The sequence below is a fragment of the Hypanus sabinus genome, chromosome 5 (genome assembly GCF_030144855.1).
Source record: "Hypanus sabinus isolate sHypSab1 chromosome 5, sHypSab1.hap1, whole genome shotgun sequence".
Classification (NCBI taxonomy): Eukaryota; Metazoa; Chordata; class Chondrichthyes; order Myliobatiformes; family Dasyatidae; genus Hypanus; species Hypanus sabinus.
Genome location: NC_082710.1, coordinates 10,808,920 through 10,831,845, shown reverse-complemented (window position 1 = coordinate 10,831,845; position 22,926 = coordinate 10,808,920). Strand labels below are relative to the sequence as shown.

Here is a 22,926-nt window from a genome sequence, read left to right as displayed (position 1 = left end):
GCATGTGGAAGAGATTCCGAATTAGAATCAGGTTTATTATCACTGAAATTTCATGAAATTTGTTTTGTGGCAGCAGTACAGTGCAATAAAGAAAATAGACTATAAATTAAAATTCAAAATATCTAAAAGAAATAAATAAGAGGAAACCAGTCTGCTAGTGCTCGTGGAGTCATTATCCATTCAAAAGTCTTTCCTGAAACGCTGGGTGTGAGTCTTCACCTCCCCCCACACCACTGATGAGAATAGGGCATGTCCCAGCTGAAGACTGTCCTTAATGATGGATGTCGTCATTTTGAACCATTGCCTTTTGAGGCATCACCAATACAACAAAGCCACAGATTAGAGCGAGGATGAGAAAACAGGACAGGAGGCTAAATGAAAGGCAGTAACAAAAGTTTCCACCTCTTTTGTACAGCCCAGTATACTTACACTGGTGCTCGATTCCAAATCCACCTGATGAGAGCTAACGATGTTACCATTAAGCCAAGGTTAAGCTAACATCTGACAAATGAGGAGTGGCTTTTAAAGATTTTGGTAGGACCAACACCACATGGGACATGACACAAAAATATGGGACATGCCTTTTTCTCATTGCTGCGGGAAGCGGTACAGAAACCTGAAGACCCACACTCTAACTTTAAGGAACAGCTTCTTCTCCCTCTGTGGTCAGATTTCTTAATAGCCCAAGAACCCACGAACGCCACCTCACCAGCCCTGAAGAAGGGTCTCGACCTGAAACGTCAACTGTTTTTCATTTCCATAGACACTGCCTGACCTGCAGAATTCCTCCAGCATTTTGTGTGTGTTGCTCTGGATTTCCAGCATCTGCAGGATCTCTTACGTTTGTGATTTACTAACCCATATTCCTCTTTTGCATATTTTTGCAACTTACAGTGTTTCTTTATGTCTTACACTGTACTACTGCCACAAAACAACAAGTGTCTTAACATATGTCTGTGATACTAAAACAAATTCTGATTCTGATAGGGAAAGGAGTGGGGAATCTTTCTGAGTGAGTGCCAAATTGGCAATAATCTAAAACTCTTTTACAAGCCGTGGTAATTTTGAGCAGAGATTATCATTGATTAATGAATTAGTAACAATAATCATTGATTTCTTTTCAAGAAAAAGGACGAGTCCTGCTGCTTATTTACATGAATTCATTGTTTTACTGTTATTAAATATATATAACAGAGACAGAGTGAAATAAATAAAGCATTTTAGAAAATCTATTCAAAAATGATCAACGTTAATCTTATGAAAGGACAATTGAAAAATACTGTAAATATTCATTAAGGTGATAATTTACATACAATATTTATTGTTATTACTACTGTGAATATTGAGTTTTCACTCACAAAGAACAGAAGAATAAAATAAAATCAGAGTGAAGTAAATGTTAACTAGCCCAACCATTTACAAGATGATAGGAGGCATAGATTGACTGGATACCCACAGACCTTTTCCCAGGCTGAAAATGACTAATACCAGGGGCATAATTTTAAGGTGATGGGGGGAAAGTAAAGGGGGATGTCAGAGGAAAGTTCCTTACACGGAGAGTGGTGTGTGCACAGAACACCCTGTCAGAGGTGGTGATGGAGTCAGATACATTAAGGACATTTATGATACTCTTAGAAAGCCCCATGGATGACGGAAAAAGTCGAGGGCTACGTGGGAGGGAAGAGTTAGAATAGGTTAAATGGCTGGCACAACATTGTGGGCCAAAGGGATGTACTGCGTGCTGTATTGTTCTACGTTTGTTGTCCAAATACCGATGTGTGGTTGTTTAATGTTGTTATAAGTGGTGCGGCTCCACAGGGTTTGCTTGTCTCTGCGCCGTCACCAGCTTCTGAATCGGCTGCAGATTGCCTGGAGTCGTGGACTTCAGTTCAGAATGCTGTTTGCTTGCTTCTATTGTTTGCACGACTCGCTCTTCGTTTTTTCTCTCTCTGCACACCGAGTGTTTGATGGTCTTTGGACTTTAATGGGTTCTACCAAATTTCTTTGTTTCATGGATGAATCTCACGGTTGTATATAAGAAAATGCATTTTGAACTTTGATAATAATTCTGATTCTGATCTTAACTAAATGATGGCACTTTGGAAATCAAGACAAAAGTAATATATTTTTGTTGAACATGACAAAAAAACTCCAACGTTTTATAGTGAGAATGACAGCTCATTAACAAGTGTTATGTTTGCTCCATTTACTTCAGTCATACTTTCTAAGAGTTAAAACATAATTTTAGGCTTCTTCTAATGAACATACATTATTGGAACAGAACTCACTATGCTGACAATGCATCCCACTGTATCCGTCAGGACACCTGCAGATGTAGCCAATAAATGTGTCACCGCGGTAACTGTCACTCACTTCACACATCCCGCCATTATGACATGGGTTCGGCTGACAAGCTCCTGTATGGCAGAAAGTATAAATAAGAAAAGAAAAAAAAAGAATCAATTATGATCGTCACTTGCAAAACAACAATTCTAATGTCATATTTATCTCGATCTCTTTAAAGGTACGTAATAATCTTGTAAGGTAAACCAATAAAGAACTGAGAAGAATAAGAAGGTGGGGCGGGACGGGAAGTAGTACAAGGTGATAGGCGAGACCATTCGATGGGAAATGTGGGTGGGTTGGATAGTGGGGATGAGTGAGAAGCTGGGAAAAAATACTTCCCTCCCCTTCCACCTTATTCTGGCTTCTTCCCCCTTCCTTTCCAGTCCTGATGAAGGATATCTGCACATAATGTCGCACCCCTGCTCTTACCCCATCCTCCTGCCACCCTTCCAAGGATAGGATTCCTCTTGTCCTCACCTATCAATCCACCAGCCTCCACGTCTAGCACATAACTCTCCGACACTTCCGCCACCTCCAATGGGATCCCACCACCGAATACAACTTTTCCTCCCTCCCACTTTCTGCTTTCCACAGGGATCGCTCCCTATGTGAGTCCCTTGTCCATTTGTCCCTCCCCTCTGACCTCCCTCCTGACACTTAACCTTGCTAGCGGAACAAGTGCTACACCTGCCCCTACACCTCCTCCCTCACTACCATTCAAGGCCCCAAACAGTCCTTCCAGGTGAGGCAACATTTCACCTGTAAGTCTGTTGGGGTCATAAATTGTGTCCGGTGCTCCCGGTGTAGCCTCCTGTTTATCAGTGAGATCCAATGTAGATTGACAGACTGCTTCATGAAGCACCTACGCTCCATCCGCCAGAAAAAAATGTGATCTCCCAGTGGCCACCCATTTTAATTCCGCTTCCCTTTCCCATTTCGATATGTCCATCCATGGCCTCCTCTACTGTCAGGAGAGGCCACACTTAGGCTGGAGGATCAACACCTTGTATTCCATTTGGGTAGCCTCCAACCTGATGGCATGAAGATCAATTTCTCAAACTTCCGGTGATGCACCCGACCCCACCCCCACCCATTCTCCTTTTTTATCCCTTTTTCCCTCCCTCACCTCCTCTCAACTTCCCAGTTCTTTACTTCATCCCTCTCCCTCCAGGTTTCATCTATCACTTGGTAGTTCTCTCTCCCCCCCCCCCCCCGCTACCTTTTAAATCTACTTCTCATCATTTTTTCTCCAGTCCTGCTGAAGGGTCTCAACCCGAAACGTCGACTCTACTTTTTCCATCGATGCTGCCTGGCCGTCTGAGTTCCTCCAGCATTTTGTGTGTGTTGCTCGGATTTCCAGAATCAGTAGATTTTCTCTTGTTTGCAGCATGCAATGCCAACCGTTTATTCCTCTCCATAGATGCTGCCTGACCCGTTGAGTTCCTCAAGCAACCTGCGTATCTTTGGACTTCCAGCATCTGCACAACCTCTTGTCTTTTGATTTGCAAGCATGAAGGATATGTTTAAAATATTAGCCTCTGTTTTTATATAAAAGATCCTTAGATGCGATGCTCACAGATGAGCTGTAAAGCTTCTAGAGGTGACAGTCAGAGATCCCTGGGTAAGTATTTATTGCATCATAAATGATGCAGGAGTGGGGATGGGTGTGTGCAGGAAAGCTTGTGGACAATTGCAGGAATGTTCTCTGCAGGGAACTTCAGGAAAGGGCCTGGAATATCTTGTATTTCCTTTCCTTTCGATTGTCGAAGGCTTGTTTTTGCAGATGATCTAAAAGCCCATAACTCTTAACATGAGCTAATAGGTGATACAAGCTCAGGTTAACTGAGAGTGAAACCATGGCTGTGACCACTACAAACATACAATGACAAGGAAAGCATTCACAATTTAAATAGGCAATGGTCCTGAAGTTATCTAAAACCCACAAATCAGTCTTGAGAGGTAATCCCCTGACTACTTTCCGTTCCTAAGAGCCAGCTTTAAGCGATACAGTTATGGCAGCCTTTCAAGGCAGGTGCGGGAACTGAACCTGAAACTTCCCTGTCATTATGACTCAGTGCTAGATTAAACATTATTTTTTGCCATATGAATCACCACAAAACCTCAACTTCTCGACTATTAAATATACAAATTTGGGGTTTCTTTCATTAGTTTGGCATAGAAATTACCACACATGCATTAAATTTCTTTGCCTGAAATACCTTGTTAATTTTTGATGGTTGTCTTTGACAACTATTAGAGACCTCTTGTCTGGATTGTTTATGAATACAGTCTATGATTAAAATTATATGATGAACTAGGAATTCATTTATTTTAGTCATGCAAATTTGGAACTATTGTTATTTCCCTGCTCATCTGTAGACCTCCAAATGCAGCCTGGTTTGATTTTAATTTCTTATTAGTTCTTATCTCCAGGAGTGAAAGAAAATCTTGTGTCAAAGATCATTTGCTACTTTACGACCAATAATCATGTACACTCAGTGGCCATTTTATTAAGTACCTCCTGTACCTAATAAAGTGGGCGTTGCGAGTATATTTGTGGTCTTCTGTTGCTGTCACCCATCCACTTCAAGGCTTGACATGTTGTGTGTTAATATGCCCTTCTGAACACTGGTGTTGTAACACACTGCTGCTATCTTCCTATCAGCTTGTACCAATTTGGCCAATCTTCTGTGACCTCTCTCTTTAATCACAAACAAGAGAAAATCTGCAGATGCTGGAAATCCAAGCAACACACACAAAATGCTGTTATGAAAGGGATAGATAAGATAGAGGCAGGAAAGTTGTTTCCACTTGGGGAGTAAATTTAAAATGGAGATGAGAAGAACTGCTTTTCTCAAGGGATGGTGAATCTGGGGAATTCTCTGCCCAATGAGTCAGTGGAGGCTACCTTGATAAATATATTTAAGACACGGTTAGTTAGATTTTTGCAAAGTAGGAGAGTTAAGGGTAATGGGGGAAAAGCAGGGAGGTGGAGATGAGTCCACAGTCAGATCAGCCATGATCTTATTGAAGTGTGGAACAGGCTTGACGGGCTAGATGCCTACTCCTGCTCCTATTTCTTATACAGACAGACAGACAGACATACTTTATTGATCCCGAGGGAAATTGGGTTTCGTTACAGCCGCACCAACCAAGAATAGTGTAGAAATATAGCAAAATAAACCATAAATAATTAAATAATAATGTTAATCATGCCAAGTGGAAATAAGTCCAGGACCAAACTATTGGCTCAGGGTGTCTGACACTCTGAGGGAGGAGTTGTAAAGTTTGATGGAGTCAGGTAGGAATGACTTCCTGTGACGCTCAGTATTGCATCTCGGTGGAATGAGTCTCTGGCTGAATGCACTCCTGTGTCTAACCAGTACATTATGGAGTGGATGGGAGTCATTGTCCAAGATGGCATGCAACTTGGACAGCATCCTCTTTTCAGACACCACAGTCAGAGAGTCCAGTTCCACCCCCACAACATCACTGGCCTTACGAATGAGTTTGTTGATTCTGTTTTTATTGCCTCTGACGTTCACATACTTTTTCCAACAAATACATGGATCATTTTTCTCAATAAATACATTGGGCTCTCTTTATCTAGTTTCAGAACTTAGTTGAAGATCTGATCATATTTTAGGTCATATTTATGCAGAAACAGAGAAAATTCTACAGGGTTCACAAACTTTCTAGCACCACTGTAAACAATTTAGGTAACACACACAAAATGCTGGTGGGCTCAACAGGTCAGGCAACATCTATGGAGGGGGAATAAACAGTAAACATTTTGGGCCAAGACCCTTCTTCAGGGTTGGAAAGGAAGGGTGAAGAAGCCAGAATAAGAAGGCGGGGGAAGGAGTATAAACTGGCAGGTGATGGGTGAGATTAGGTGAGTGGGAAGGTGGTTGGTGGGGGGGGGGGGGGAGGGAGGAGGAAGCTGGGAGGTGATAGATGGAAGATGTAAAGGGCTGAAGAAGAAGAAATGTGATAGGAAGGGACAGTGGACTGTGAAAGGAAGGGAAAAAGGAGGGGAACTAGAGGGAGCTGATGGGCCTGTGAGGAGAAGAAAAGAGGATAACCAGAATAGGGAATCGTAGATAAAGAGAAGGGGAAGTGTGGAGCAATTACCAGAAGTTCGTGCATCAAGTTTGAGCCTATACAGATGGAGTATGAGGTGTTGCTCCTCTGGACTGAGAGTGGCCTCACCATGGCAGTAGAGGAGGCCATGAACAAACATGTCAGAACGGGAGAGGGAAGTTAAGTTGAAATGTATGGCCACAGGACAAAGCGGTGCCCCAATCTACGATAGGTCTCGTCACCATAGAAGAGGTCTTACCAGGAGCACTGGAAACTGTAAATAATCCCAAGACTTGCAGATGAAATGTTGCCTGTTTGGGGCCTTAAATGGAGGTGAGGGAGGAGGTGTAGCACTTGTCCTGTAGGTGACAGAGTGTAGAACTTCTTTTGGTAAATCTTATGGGACATCATAACATGGAGCGAATGGACTGTGTATAATATATTGTAGGACCATAAAAGGCTCATCAAGTCTGCTCTGTCATTCCATCATGGCTGATTTATTATCAACTCCATTTTCCTGCCTAATCCCTTTGACATACTCACTGATCAAGAACTTATCGATCTCACCTTTAAATGTACCCATTGACTTGGCCTCCACAGCCATTTGTGACAAGGAATTCCACAGATTCACTACCCTCTGGCTAAAGAAATTCATTCTCATCTCTGTTTTAAAGTTCACCAACCAAGTTTAATAACCAATAACATCTCTGACTACCACTAGAGATCTGACTGAGGCAAATGGCTTTTGAATTCCCATGAACAATCTTCCTACAACTACTTTCGATTTCACTATTCTCTTGGAAAGGATTACATTGTGTATTGAGGAACAATGGTAATATTAGCATCATTCAGCTTGGTTATGGCAGTCTAATTTGGTCATGTGGAACTATCAGAAAGGCAATACACAACTCCTTCATCTTGGTTCAGAGTCATGAAAGACGCATAATACCCTTCTGGAACATAAATGACTGACTGATAAAGTTATTGAAATGAACCGTTAAACCGAAAGTAAATCTAATTATAAAGGACAAATGTGGTTTTCACCAGCATTTCAAAAGCATAACCCTCTACTATCAGGTTCTTAAGCCAGAGGGAATAACTTCACTCAACTTCACTCTCTCCATCACTGAACTACACTCACTTTCAAGGATTCTCCACCTCATGTTCTCAATATTTACTGCTTATTTATTTATTTCTTCTTGTATTTGCAGTTTGTTGCCTTGCACATTGGTTGTTTGTCCACCCTTTACCTCTTCCTCCTATGCCCTCTCACCTTCTTACTTCATCACCCCTCCCCCACCCACCCACCTCTCCCTCACCAGGTCTCACCTATCACCTGCCAGCTTTACTCCTCCCCCTCCCTCCACCTTCTTATTCTGGCTTCTTCCCTCTTCCTTCCCAGTCCTGAGGAAGGGTCTCAACCTGAAATGCCGACTTTTTATTCCCTTCCATTGGTGCTGCTGGACCAGCTGTTTCCCCAGCATTTTGTGCTTGTCGTTGTTTTTAAGGATTGCTTCGGATGAACCACAGGAGGGATTTTGAACATAAATGAATGAGTCTCAGTGGAAATCAACAAATTAAATTAACAGGCCTCAACCAACCACATAGTATCATCCAAAAATAATTCTATAATAATAGCGTAGTTGAAGTAAAAGCCCTCTTGCAACACAAACAAACCTTTGAAAGAAGTTTTCATTCCATATGCATTTAACAAATTCCGCATGAACTCCGAACATCATAATTTTAAGTCGATTAGAGGAAAGTATAAGGGAGATTTCAGAATTAAGTGTTTCCACAACAGAGAGTGGTGAGTGTAGTGTTCTGCCAGGGCTGGAATTAGAGGCAGACACAGAGGGGCATATAAGAAACCCTCAGGCACATGGAGGAAAGGAAAACAGAGGGTATTGTGAGAGGGAAGGGTGAGATTGATCTGAGAGCAGGTTAAAAGGTTGGCACAACATTATGGGTCACATGGCCTGTACGGAGCTGTAATGTTCAGTGTTCTATCTGCAACATGGTCAATGTTTTAAACTACCGTATCATTTAGAAATGAACAAGGTTGAATATTGGGTTATCGTTAATCAATTTTATTGGATTATCTATAATTAACTTCATTCTTCAAGGACCTTGTACGGACAGAACCATAGCAAGCATGTGACACCAATGTAAAGGGGTAAGGTTGTCTCTAATGTCGAACATCTAGGTTGTGCCGAGGCCGACTCTGATAGCACAAGGCAGAAGCTGGAGAAAGTGTATTTGTAGCAGGTGAAGTAACGTTGGACAAGTGGGAGTCTTTTAAAGGAGAGTTAACAAGGGTTCAGGGTCAGCATGTTCTCCATTAGTTTGAGTTAGGATTAGGATTAGGTTTAGGGTTACGGTCAGTCACTCAACCAGCTTTAGGCCTATTCAGACCATGACCAATTTTGTCAGCACAAGAGATTCTGCAACACATTCAATATGCTGGAGGATCTCAGCAGGTCAGGCAGCATCTATGGAGTGTTTCGTGCCAAGACTCTCCATCACAGTTCCCTCACTTTCCCAAACACTGAAGAATACAGTGTCACTCCAGTCAATCATTCCCAGTCAAGCAAGTCTGCCTACCCAGCAAAAATTCACTTCTCCATGACGAGTTTTCAAGGTGAGGAGATCAAAACTGTGCAGAATTTACCAGGATGTGTTTTCAGCAAGGCCTGATACAGTTCCAATTAGACTTTCTTACTCCCAGAATCAAACTATCTTGTTGTAAAGACTAATGTAACATCTGCTATATCCACATGCTGGCCTTCAGTCACTGGAGTACAAGCACACACACGTCTCTCTCTCAACATCAACACTACCTAATCCCTCACTATTTAACAAAGGTACTCTTTTTCTCTTCAATTTACATTTTACATTTTTCTAGCCATTTTAATTTAGAAAGAAGGATATATTTTTATAACCACTAACCACTACACTACTGTGCTGTCCATAAAAGTATAAAGAAGTACTCCCAACTTAAAGTGATAAATCCTAACAGCTATAGTCATCAATACGATGTTTTAACATGCTCAGAAATTAATAACTTTTGGAGCTTAATGCTAAAACTCTGATTACTTCTGGCACTCTGGGAATCAGATCTAAAATCAGAAAATGAAGGTGCATGTTTCCAACATTTACTTTGTTTTCAGTATGTTTCTAGAAATTTGATATCTCGTTGAACAGATTTCCAGTATTCAGATGTTTTTCTTCTCCCCTTTCTGACTGTTTCAAATCTGATTCCTCTCTTCCCCATTTACACCTCTAGCACACACACTTTCTGCTGCCTACACTCCTTTAACATTCTCTATCTGGCCTTGCTACCGACTGCATCACTGAATCATTCAAGGGCTTGGGTGAAGGTGGGGGGAAATGTCGGAGAGAGGGGGCAGAGAGAAAGAAGTGTCATAAGCATATTAAGCATGGAATACATGAAAGTATTTCTGTTTCTACTCTGGGTTCATCATTTACATTTCAGCAAGAATTTTTTTTTACATTTTGGCTGATAAGACACAAGGTTAATAGGACATGCTCCACGACTCTGGCCATGGATAGTCCCAGGTCTGGCTGCTAAAATTGGGCATGGGGCTCGCAACCCCATCTCGTAAAAATCCAGTGCTACTGAAATGCCAACGAAAGCTCCAAAGTCCTCATCCCTGGGAGAGAAAGGATTGTTGCTTAGAAGGTATATGTGGTGAAAGGGGAACCGAAAGGGCTGATCGACCTTTGGCCCAGGAACAGAGAACTCCGGTGAGCTGTTGGACCTATGCCCCAGTGGGGTGATGAGTTTAAGAAGAAGAAGACAGGGGAATAGGCAAACATTTATTTATTTATTGACATACAGCAGGAAATAGGCCCTTCTAGTCCTTTGAACCACGTCGCCAGTAACTGTCGATTTAATTTCTAGCCTAATCACGGGACAGTTTACAATGGCCAATTAATCTACCAACTGGTACGTCTTTGGATTGTGGGAGGAAACGGGAACACCTGGAGGAAACCCACACGGTCACGGGGAGAACATACAAGCTCTTCACCGACAGCGGCGGAAAATGAACCGGAGTCACTAGAACTGTAAAGTGTTGTGCTAACCACCACTGTGCCATTTAAATTTTTTTTAATTCATTTTTTATGCATTTTCTACATCGCTACAAATAGAAAAAAAAAACCCAAATCAAAATGAAGAACATTAATACAGTGCAAAAATAAACATACAATAATAATATAATACAAAAAAGATAATTGAGAAAGCACCCAAATTGAAAACATGTAAAATTAGTATCCTCCCCAAGCCCCGTAACAAAAAAAAACTCCAGACCAACCACAACACAATATAGAGAATATAAATCAGGACATTCAAACCCCCCAAACTGTAAATACACTTAAAAACAGAAGATAATAATGCCTACTACCAAAAAAAAGAGCTGAAAGCAAGGGACCGAAAAAAAAATCTTAGTTAAGAGGAAGGTTATGAAAGTACACAATAAAAGGTCCCCAGACCTTATGGAACTTTATAACCGAATTAAGAACTGAATAATGAATTTTTTCAAGGTCTAAGCAGGACATAATATCATTAAGCCATTGAGCATGCGTGGGCAGCCATTTAAAATTTAATGCAGGGTCTGTATAATAAGTTACATTTAGTGCTAAAGGCCATGAATACACAGAAAGTGCATCTTCCCAAATCAATGAGATTTAACATTTGCAGGGTACTATTATTTGCATGCTAGACTGTTCTGGTAACAGGTATTATGCATATCCAGACAAATTGACCATTGTGCATGCAGCAAACAATAATATCCCACCTGCTGTAGTTGACTCCTCTCCATCTGGAGCTGTTGGCATTAAATACAGAGTCATTAAATAGTTGGAAAATAGCGAAACACTATGCAGCTGTCAGCTCTAATACTTATGCGTGAATATTTGCAGTATTTAATTGTCTTCAGTTACGAAACTGAAGCATTCAAGCTTAGATACAAATGTTGTAAGTTTGTTAATTCATCAACAGAAAGAGAAAGAAAGAGGTTAATTTAATTTGTCACATGAACATCAAAACGACTAAATACAGAGAAAAATGCATAATTTGCGTCAATAACCAGGATATGTTTGGTGGGACATTTAAACTGAAGGATAACTTTTTAACATCTTAAATAACTGTTATTTAAAAAACTATTATCATTTATAAAATATTATTGTAAGAAAATAATAAATATTATTTAAATAACAATTTAAATTATCACTTACTTTAGCATTAAAATATTTTAAACTGTTCTTAAGTGTTACCAGAATCAGCACACAAGTCTGCTCACAGAATAAAGAACAGCTTTATCTGCTGATGAGGATCTTCATTCAAATGGCTTTAGCATGCAAGAACTGACATTGGAGATAAGTTCTACGTGAGGTTTAAAAAGATCCCAGGGACCTTAGGGACTTTTCAGTGTGCCACAGTCATCGTCAGCAGTCATTTGTATGGCTGAGGCGACACAAGGTTTAAAAAGAGCTCTGGGCCTCTTGGAGCGCTTTGGCGGGCTGCAGTCATAACAATCTATTAGGCACTCAGCAGGGACCAGTGGAAAGAAGAAAGGTACTGGGGAAAGCTGAATTGAATGGGACTCTGGCAGTGAGTCCAGCTCTGTGGTTCAGAAGGGAAAGGGAGAGAAGAGGACTGCATTAGTGACTTCATCCTTGGATGAGCAGACGGGAGATTCGGTTGATGTGAAAGAAACACCCAGAAGGTAAGTTGCCTCCCATGTGCCAGGATGTCTCAGATCAGATACACAGGATTCTAGAGGGGGAGAATGAGCAGCTGGAATTTGTGTACATGTTGGCACCAATGACATAGACGAGACAAGCAAGAATTATCGGGGGTTGAAAGTTCCAGGTCCTGCTTAATTTAAAAGCAAGGATATAATTCTGAGGCTTTGTAAGGCAGTGGTGAGACTGCATGGAGTATTGTGAGCAGTTTTGGTTGACTTATCTAAGAAAAGATGTGCCGAGAGGGTCCAGATGAGGTTCATGAGAATGACCCTGGGAATGAAAGGGTTAACTTGTGAGGAGAGTTTGATGGCTCTGATCCTGTAATTGCTGGGGTTTAGGAGAATGAGGAGGGTTCTCATCGAATATTGAAAGGCCAAGGTAAAGTGGGAGTGGAAAGGATGCTTCCTATAGCGGGAGAGTCTAGTACCAGAGGGCACAACCTCAGAAAAGAGGAACATCCATTTTAAATAGAGAACAGCAGGATTTTTTTTAACCCGAGGATGGTGAATATGTGGATTTCATTCCAACAGGCGGCTGTGGAGGCAACATCATTGGGTGTATTAAAGCAGAGTTTGATATTTTCTTGACGAGTAAAGGCATCAAAGTTTATGGGGTAAGGGCAAAAAAATGAGGTTGGGGGAATAATAAATCAGACATCATAGAACGGCAGAGCAAATTCAATGGACCGAATGGCCCAATTCCCCTCCTGTGTCTTACGGTCTAAAAGAGGGTGGTGATGTCTATCTTGGGGTTGTCGCAGGCTGTCAATTCCTCACTTGTAAGATGTAATTGCAGTTGCATTATGGAGAGGCTCCAGCCTCTGAGAGTCATATATAGAGTTACAGAGTATAGTCCGTGAGCCAGTAGGGTTGGTCGGCACCATCCGAGGGGAATAATGCTCATAGTGATTTTTATACACCTCCAGAGTTAGAAAATATGAGATAGCATTGCATACCCAGTGGTAGCTTTATTACTTCAAATAGGTAGTCACTTTTTGTATATATTCCACATTAACATCAGTACAGCAGAAAATGTTACCTCACTCCCCAAAAGGTAAAAAACATCATCTGGAATGACTTCTGAAGTTTTATCAATGTCATGATATTTTCCATATTGTTGTATCAAATCAAAACAATCTTAAGTTTTTGTCATAGCATATAGAATTACAGTACAATAATTCAAATGTGGGGCTCCACACGGCCATAACCTAGGCCCCATTTGGTTGTAAAATGAATATACTTTATCAAAGACTGTTTTCCATACTTTCATAACCTATTAATAATCGTAATAATTTTCCAAGTCTCCCACGTCTTCATCTGAACTTTCCTCACTCTCTGAGGTGGATGCCTAGTTCTCAGTCTGCCAGTCTACACATGTCAGTACACCTGAGGCTATTTGCAACACACATACATCTTGGGAGTGAACATTTTATTGGACAGTTACAGGCCAGTAGATCCAGGATAGCATCGGGTGCTGGCTGGCCTTCCATCCAGTGCACCACCGACTGTCACCTTCCTCTTCTCTCTCCATCTTCCATCCTCTGCCAACAGGGCTTGGCACTTGTGGGTCCTTCTCCAAACATCTTCTCCATATACCAGCCTGGTAGTTGGCTCGCTGTATGTGTTTTGTTAAGCAGCCTTTGCATGGTGGGAGTTAATGACTTTCGATTTCACCTTTTTTTTGGCGCAGAAAAGGTGATATCTGAGCTCATTGACTTTGGTGGTCGATGCTTCTGGGGCATGCAGGAGACATGTAAATGCCTCCAGTTTGTCCATCAGTTCTGGGGAGAGGTCCCATTCCTGACCCAACTCTAAGAATGTGTCCTGAGATTCCTTGTAGCTGGTCGGAAGTTTTAGGGCATTTGTCTTCCCTTTGCCAGCAAAAGCGCTTACAGTGTCACATCCTGTATATGCGTGCAACCCGATGAGAGCCCTACAGACCTCTGTGCCAACAGTGGCAGCAACCTTCCTGATGTCTACAAGCCTTGTACTGGTTCTAGCGCCACACTCCTGGAACACTGGGGCCTCAATCTTGTCACAAAATGCTAAAGACATGGTAAAGACATCTGTGTCTTCTGAGCAGATCACGACAGATTGGTATCCCTCTCTTGTGGCATGGGCAGCATGGAGAAGTAGGCAGCTATCTGCTGCTTCTTGTTGACACTGAAGGGCTGACACCTCCTCACTGTCTTGAGATGTATTTCTGCAGCATTTATCATTCACAGTTGCAAACAGAATCTTCTCCTGTAGCTTAGCTCTGTACTCCACCTTCCTCCATTCATGGACTATGAAGCTAACACACAGAAAGCCACCACCGCTGCAATGCTACCACATATTTTCAGCACTAGGGGTGTATAACTTTCCAAAAATCATTATAAGAATTATTCCTCCCAGATGGTACCAGTGGCCCAAATTTGGGGTCCTAGCTCACTACGAAAACAGGCCTTCAATGCATCTAGTTGACATTAAGCAGGTCTTCTGTCTAGACCCATCCACCAGAACCTAGACCTTAGCCATTCATATCTCTCCTATCATGTACCTATCTAAACATCTCTTACAAAGGAGCTCGCAAACACCACTTCTTAATTTTTTAATTATTTGCGCAATTTGCCTTCTTTTGCATATTGTTTGTCTGGTTATTTATAGATTTGCATAAATTCCGTTGCATTTCTTTATTTCACTGTAAATACCTGCTACAACATGAATCTCAAAGTAGGAAATGGTGACATAAATAGACTTTGATAATAAATTTACTTTTATCTTTGAACTTCTTCTGGCAGCTGGTTCCACACTCATCCCAGCTGGTGTTGAATCTCACTCTCCAGGGATTGCTGGAATCCGGTATCACTTGGAAGGACAAAGTTGGATTTTTGATGAAGCTTCAAAACTAATTAAAGGGAGCCTCTTCTCGAAATAAACCTACGCATCCTTCCTTCCAAGCATTCTTATAAGACTATAAGAATTGGAGCATAATTAGACCATTCGCACCCATCAAGCCTGCTCCACCATTCCATTGTGGCTGATTTATCATCCCTCTCAACACCATTCTCCTGCCTTCTCCCTGTCACCATGACAGTGCGACTAATCAAGAACCTTTCAACCTCTGCTTTCAATATACACAATGACATGGTCTCCACAGTCGTCTGTAGGAATGAATTCTACAGATTCACCACCCTCTGGCTGAAACCACCCCCCCTCATCATTGTTCTAAATGGACATCCCTCTAATCTGCGACTGTGTCCTCTGGTCCTAGCCTCCCCTCCTATAGGAAACACCCTCTCCACAACTACTTTATCTCAGCCTTTCAATATTTGTTAGGTTTCAATGAGATCTCCCCCGTATTTCTCTAAGCTGCAGTGAATACTGGGCCAGATCCATCAAAAGCTCCTCATATCTTAACCCTTTCATTTTTGAAATCATTCTTATGAACCTCCTTTGAACCCTCTTCGTGCCAGCACATCCTTTCTTAGATAAGAAGCCCAAAACTGCTCACAATACTCCACGTGCAGCCTGACCAGTGCCTTATAAAGCCTCAACATTACATCCTTGCTTTTGTATTCTAGTCCTCTCGAAATGAATACTAACCTCACCGCCGACTCAACCTGCAAGTTAACCCTTGGGGAATTCTGTACAAGGGCTCCATTTTATTATTATATTGATAAATAGATAAATTAGTTTAGTATTGTCACATGTACCAAGGTACAGTGAAAATCCTAGTTTTGCATACCGTCCATACTGATCATTTCACTACAACAGTACATTGATAAACCTAAGACTGAGATTTTGCACCCACTTCCATCTTAACTGTGACCATCTATCAACATCACCAATGAAAGTCCAGCCTTGTGGAAGACACCTTCCTTTTCATCACTGCCTCCAGGCTAAGTACTTGTGCCAAAATGCTGTGGAGGAATTTACAAGGTCCGGCAGAATCTATAGACAGAAATAAACTGTCGGCGTTTTGGACTGAAACCGTTCATTAGATTTAAAGCAGAGGTCAATATGCTCTTGCTTAGTAAGGACATCAAGAAGAAAGCAGGAGAACGGGGTTGAGAGGGATAATAAATTAGCCATGGTGGAATGGTGGAGCAGACTCAATGGGTCGTATGGCCTAATTTAGCTGCTATGTCTTCTGGTCTTATTATGATGGAAAGGAAAGGGTAAAAAGCTGGAATATGAAAGTAAAAATGACAACCACTGCTAAAAACTGTGTGTGTAGCTCTGGGTTTCCAACATGTGCAAAATCTGTTGTACTTATGTGAGTCTGTTGTAACGTGGCTCCAAAAGGGGAAGTACAAAATGGATTGAACATACGTCTAGGGCAGGGGTGTCAAACTCATTTTAGGTCATGGGCCGGATTGGGAAAATGCAGCTTCATGCAGGCCGGATCAGTCGGGCGCGTGCGAACGCAGCTTTCTTTGCCTCCATTTTTTCAGCCTGTTCTCACGTGTCTCAGTCTCTGCTATAACTACAAAGTGTTTCACTTCACAAATTCCATTTCTTATGAAGAAGACTGCTGAGCAAGCATTATTTTTATGATTGGTATTAACTTACAATCATAGGCTTCATATCGCCAGGCCATTAATAATTAAAATAATAGATCTATCTAAAATGATCTCGCGGGCCGGATATAATTGTACGCCGGGCCGGATATGGCCCGTGAGCCTTGAGTTTGACACCTATGGTCTAGGGGCAGAGTGCAAAACTAATGGTGAAATATTCTTTCTTAGATCTCAGGAAATATATGGCACTCTCTTCTCAAATATAAGACTCCATCCTCTTCAACCCTTTACTTTTTTTTAAACTGATCCACTCCCAGCTTCACACTTCATACCTCTTCCACTTCCCCCTTCACATGGTTTCACCAATCACTTACCAGCTTGTACACCTTCCACCCATCATCTTCTTATTCTGCCTTCGGCCCCCTTCCTTTCCAGTCCTGGTGAAGGGTCTCAGCCCGAAACACTGACTATTTATTCCTCTCCTATAGGTGATCGCAAGCTGGGGTCCATGTACCCCTCGGTTGATGTTAGGAGTCCATGGCATAATAAAGGTTGGGGGCCCCTGCCATTGACACTGCCTGACCTGTTGAGTTCCTCCACCATCTTCTGTTTCTACTCAGGAAATAGTTTTACACAATGGTTGATGCAGGATCACAAAACTCCATTTACGTTGATGACTTAAATGGAAGCTAGGTACACTTGGAAGTTTGAAGTAGTGAATAATGAGGATTGTAACTAACTTTACTAAAAAAAAGTTAAGTAAAATGTTCGACATGTGATAGATGTAATTTAACACTACTTGTGTAGTGTTAGTGTAAGGTTTGGCAAAATGAACTGTGTGATGCAAATTTATGAGATCATAGTTGAACACAATGTACAACATTCTTGGCTTTATTAGCACAGAGAGAGAATAAATCAAATAATTTTGTATTTTGATATTTAACATCGTACTGTTTCAAAGATGAAAGATTACCTTATGTATCACATGTACATTGAAACCTTAAAACATACAGTGAAATGCATTGTTTGCACCAATGACCAGCACAGTCCGATCATTGTGCTGGGGTAGTTCGCAAGTGTCGCCACATTTCCAGCACCTACATAGGATGCCCACAGCTTACTAATGCAAACCCACAGATCTTTGGAATGTGGGAGGAAACTGGAGCCATAACAACATAAGACATAGGAGCAGAATTAGGCCATTAGGCCCACTGAATCTGTTCCACCATTTCATCTTGGCTGATCCATTTCCCTTTCAACCCCACTGTCCATCCTTCTCCCCATATCCTTTTATGCCCTGACTTACCAAGAACCTATCAACCAGTGCATTAAACAGTGTCTTGTGATCACAGTGAAAATGAAGATAATCAATCGCTGTTAGGCTGCACACCTCTCTCAGGGCACCAACTCCGATGCCTCTCCGTAGCAGGCAGCAACACAGCCCACACCAAGCCCAGCTTCTCTAGCCCCCTTGCCAACAAGCAACTAGCCAATGGATAAGCCAGATGCGGCAGTCCAGTTCAAGGGTTCACGATCCACTGGATGGACCGAATGCTGATTTGAAGCAGGCAAGGGATGGGGACTGTGTTTCATGGTGCTCAGAGGTAGTGGAACATGTAATGATTAAGTGCCATCCATTCTACTTACTGAGAGATTTCTCCTCTGTGATCATGGCCACAGTTTATATAATGCCAAAGACAAATGTAATGAGTGCCACGATCAGCAAACAAGGAACAAGGTACCGCTATGTCTTTCAAATCATTGCTGGGGACTCTCTGTCCAATTATCATTAACATAGCACCTCCAGCACCAGGAGTCCCAACACACTCAACCACTGTTACCCTACAATTAATAACACTTGCCAATTCATACCTAGAGCATGTTTTCAGAAATCTAATCATCTAGCTGTCCTCTTTCTACCTATATTCAGGCAAGGCTACAGGAGGTAAGAGGGTAGAGGAGTCGTTACAGGATTGCTTTGAGTTAATAGACTGGGCCGTGTTCAAGGACTCATCAGAGAATCTGAAGGTTGTAGACCCCATGATTGGTCACAACCTTTATAAAGACAGTTGTTGACTAATGTGACACCACAAAATCATTCAGTGTCTTCCAACTAGAAGCCCTGGATGAACTGAGAGATCCACAATCTCGTGAGAGTCAGATCACTGGCATTGAGGTCTGGTGATCAAGTTAAATGCAAGAGGTCCAGGTGCAACCTCTGGAAAATCACCTTACATGTCAAGTGGTAATTCCAGACCATACATGAATCACAGAATGATGCTCAACAACTGTGACAAGGTTTGGATGCAATCATCTCCTACAAGGTGAAAACAAGCAAGATCAGTGACAACAAGGCTTCACTCCCAGATGAGCTCAATGCCTTCTCTGCTCCTTTTCACCAACAAAACATGGAGGCTGTTCATAAATTCCCACAGCTCCAAATGACCCAGTGATTTCAGGCTCAGAGGCCAATGTGAGAGTACCCTTTAAAAAGGTGAACCCACAACATCTGACCAAGACTAGCCAAGTAATCTGGCCAAGTATTGAAGATCTGTCCTGATCAAATGGCTGGAGTGTTCACTGATAACTTTAACCAGTCGCTTCAGCAGTCAAAGGTGCCCACCTGCTTCAATGAGTCTTCAATTATACAGGTGCCCAAGAAGAAAGCGGTAACCTGCTTCAATGACCATCATCCACTAGCACTTATATCCACTGTGATGACATTTTCTGAGAGGTTGGTGAAGAAGCATAACAACTGCTGCCTGAGGAGTAACTTTCATCCTTTCTAATTTGCCTAACATTACAACAGATCATCAGCAGATGCCATTTCATTGGCTCTTCACTCAACACGGGAACATCTGGACAGTGAGGGTGCATACATCAGGATGCTTCTCATTGACTACAGCTCTGCATTCAATACCATCATCCCCTCAGAATTAATCAATAAGCTCAATAATCAATAAATACCTCCTTGTGCAACTGGATCCCTGATTTCCTCACTTGCAGCTTGGATTGGCAACAACATCTCTAACGCAGTCGCCATCAGTGTTGATGCACCACGAGGTGCAAAGAGCTGATCATTGACTACAGAAGGAGGAAACCAGAATCCATGAGCCAGTCCTCATCGGGGAACCACAGGCGGAGAAGATCAGCAACTTTAAATTCCTCAGCATCATCATTTCAGGGGATCTGTCCGGGGTCCAGCACTTAAGTGCCATTATAAAAAAAGCACACCAGCTCCTCTACTCCTCTTAGAAGTTTGTGAAAAGATTTGATATGTCGTCTGAGACTTTGACAAACTTCTATAGAAGTATGATGGTAAGTATATTGACTATTGATAGAATAGCCTAAGGTAAATGCAACCTCAGGTATGTGGTTGATAGATGAGCAGTGGAGGGTGCATGATACTGATGGGTACTGACTGGTTGCATCACAAACACCAATGCCCTAGAATGAAAAGCCTACAAAAAGTAGTGGATACAGTCCAGTCCATCATGGGTAAAGCCCTTTGCACATCTACAAGAAGCAATGTCACAGGAAAACAGCATCCATCATCATGGACCCCCGCTACCCAGGCTATGCTCTGTTCTTGCTGCTGCCATCAGGAAGGAGGTAACATCACCAGGTTTAGGAACCGTTATTACCCCTTAACCATCAGGCTCTTGAACCTGAGGGGATAATTTCACTCGACTTCACTCATTCCAACACTGAACTGATCTCATAATCTATGGACTCACTCTCAAGGACTCTACAACTCATGTCCTCAATAATTATTGTTTATTTATTATTATTTTGGGTTCTTTTGTATATGCACATTTTGTTGTCTTTTGTGCATTAAATGTTTGTTTTCCTTGTGTGCAATTTAAATAGATTCTATTGTTTTTTTTTCATTGTGAATACCTGCAGAAAATTAATCTCAGGGTGGTGTATGGTGACATATATGTACTTTGTTAGTAAAATTACTTGGAACTTTTGATCTTTGAATTCTGAACATGATCACTTTATAATATTCTCCAAATGCCCTGTTTCAATTTTGCTGTTTGCCCCCGTAAGATATGAATTGGATTAGATTTTCAGATATTGTTCTGTGCACATTTCTTAACCTGATTTTTGCTTCAAGTTGTGAAAGAAGAGACAGAACAGCCGAACGACCTCAACCTCCACTTACTGTACTCTTGCCCACACTGCACCAGAGTATGTGGACACTGGCTCAGCCTTTGCAACCACCCCTGGACCCACCAATAGACCACCTCATAGAGGTACATCATACTCAAGTGATGAAATAAAATGCTGCAACATTGTTTACAGCTATTTTCATCATAACTAACAAATAATGGGGCTATATGTTGCATTAACAAATGATTGTCTCAGGCTTTGGAGGTGGGGGAAAAGTCTATTGGTAAGGATTGTGATACGGTGAGCAAAGAAGATCAGTAAAAGAGAGTAATATTGTCGGCTTTAAAGGTCGGAATGCGGAAACAACTGATAATTAAACTTGGAAGAGAAGTTAAGAGAGAAGAGTAAAACATCAAAATAAACAGGTTGAAAGAAAAAATATGTATACAGTTGTGGCCAAAATCTTTGGAAATATTGAACCTGTTGTATCAAAGCCACCCGGTGGACAAAACGTGTATGTATAGACATGAAAAATTGTCAAATGCAGCAGGCATTAACATGGAAACTTAATCAGGGAAAACTGAAATATTAATGCATCAGGACAAAAACACAGAATGTCATACCACAGCACAGAAACAGGCCACTTGGTCCATCTAACCTGTACTGAACCATCAACATGCACCTGGACCATAGCACTCCATACCCTCCATTCCATGTACTTATCTGAACTTCTCTTAAATACTGCAATCAAATCAATATCCAACACTTCCACTGGAAGCTCATTTCAAACTCGTGCCACGCTCTGAGTGAAGAAGCTCCCTTAAATATTTCACACTTGGAGAGGAGGTTTCTTCTTGTAGAGGCCATCTCGGACCAGCTTCAGGACACAAGGCACCACCTTACTGTGTCCCTCCAAGATTCCACTACCTTGTGCCTTGGAGTCTTGTGTGCCTCTGTGACCCAGAGAACTATGTTGACTGGAGTCAGGACTTTATGCTTTTGCTCTTGGTAGGGTCACCCAGGCCAAACAGGTCAAAGGGTAACAGCCAGACTAATCAATCCTCCAGGTTCAGGGGCTCAGCTCACGGCTAACAACCCTGACTGGTCAAACAAAACTGTGATGGAAACAGCAATGGAGAATCCTTCTATATGTGTAATGTGGGTATTTCTGAGTCTTCACCTGGGATCTACTTGACTGGCGGTCAACTGAGAGGAAGCTATTGACATGATGGAGGAAGCTGTGAACACTGCCAGAGATGGAGGACCAGTGGCGTAACGGGCAAAAGAAGACCTTACTGTGCTGCCCCAGTTATAACCATGAACTCTATTAACATAGTTGATAGTGCTAAGTATTAGAGGGGAATAGGGCTGCAAGGTAGTGTAGCAGGTAGGACAGTACTTTACAGCACCAACTATAAGATTTCCACCGCTCTCTGTAAGGAGATGGTACGTTCTCCCTGTGACCACATGACTTTTCCTCAGGGTGCTCCCGTTTCCCCCCACATTCCAACCATGTATGGGGTGGGGTTAGTAACTTGCGGGCATGCTATGCTGGTGCCAGAAGTTTGACGACACTGGTGTACTGCCCATAGAACTTCCTCAAACTGTGTTGGTCGTTGATGCAAAAACAATGCATTTCACCGTATGATTTGAATACATGTGATAAATAAAGCTAATTTTTAATCTTTAAATCCAGCAAACAGTCCAGCCAGCTTTGTAGCAGCATTGCAGAGACTCCCACTAGCAATAGTCCAGGTCTAAGATTGACCGGAACGTGGAAAGGAAGATGTTTATAGATAAAACCAACATGGAAATGTTAAACACACACAAAATGCTGGAGGAACTCAGCAGGCCAGGCAGCATCTAAGAAAAGAGTACAGTCAACGTTTCGGGTCAAAACCTTTCGGTGGGACTAGGGAGAAAAAGCTGAGGAGTAGAGTTAAGAGGTGGGGGGAGGGGAGAGAGAAACACAAGGTGAAAGGTGAAACCTGAGGAGGGAGGGATGAAGTAAGGAACTGGGAAGTAAATTTGTGAAAAAGATCCAGGGCTGTGGAAAAAAGAGAATGAGGAGGCGATGGCTGGGCAAGGAGATAAGGTGAGAGAAGGAAAAG

At 42.0% G+C, this 22,926-nt stretch overlaps 1 protein-coding gene across 1 annotated transcript in view; it reads right to left on the bottom strand.

The window, feature by feature from the left end:
• edil3b (EGF-like repeats and discoidin I-like domains 3b) overlaps positions 1–22,926 on the bottom strand; it is a 302,390-nt gene that overhangs the window by 185,236 nt on the left and 94,228 nt on the right. Inside the window, exons 3-4 of the mRNA XM_059969361.1 lie at positions 11,247–11,276; positions 2,289–2,417 (exon numbers count right to left, since the gene is read on the bottom strand). Of these exons, the coding sequence (XP_059825344.1) occupies positions 2,289–2,417; positions 11,247–11,276 (159 nt within the window). The remainder of the gene's footprint in view (positions 1–2,288; positions 2,418–11,246; positions 11,277–22,926) is intronic.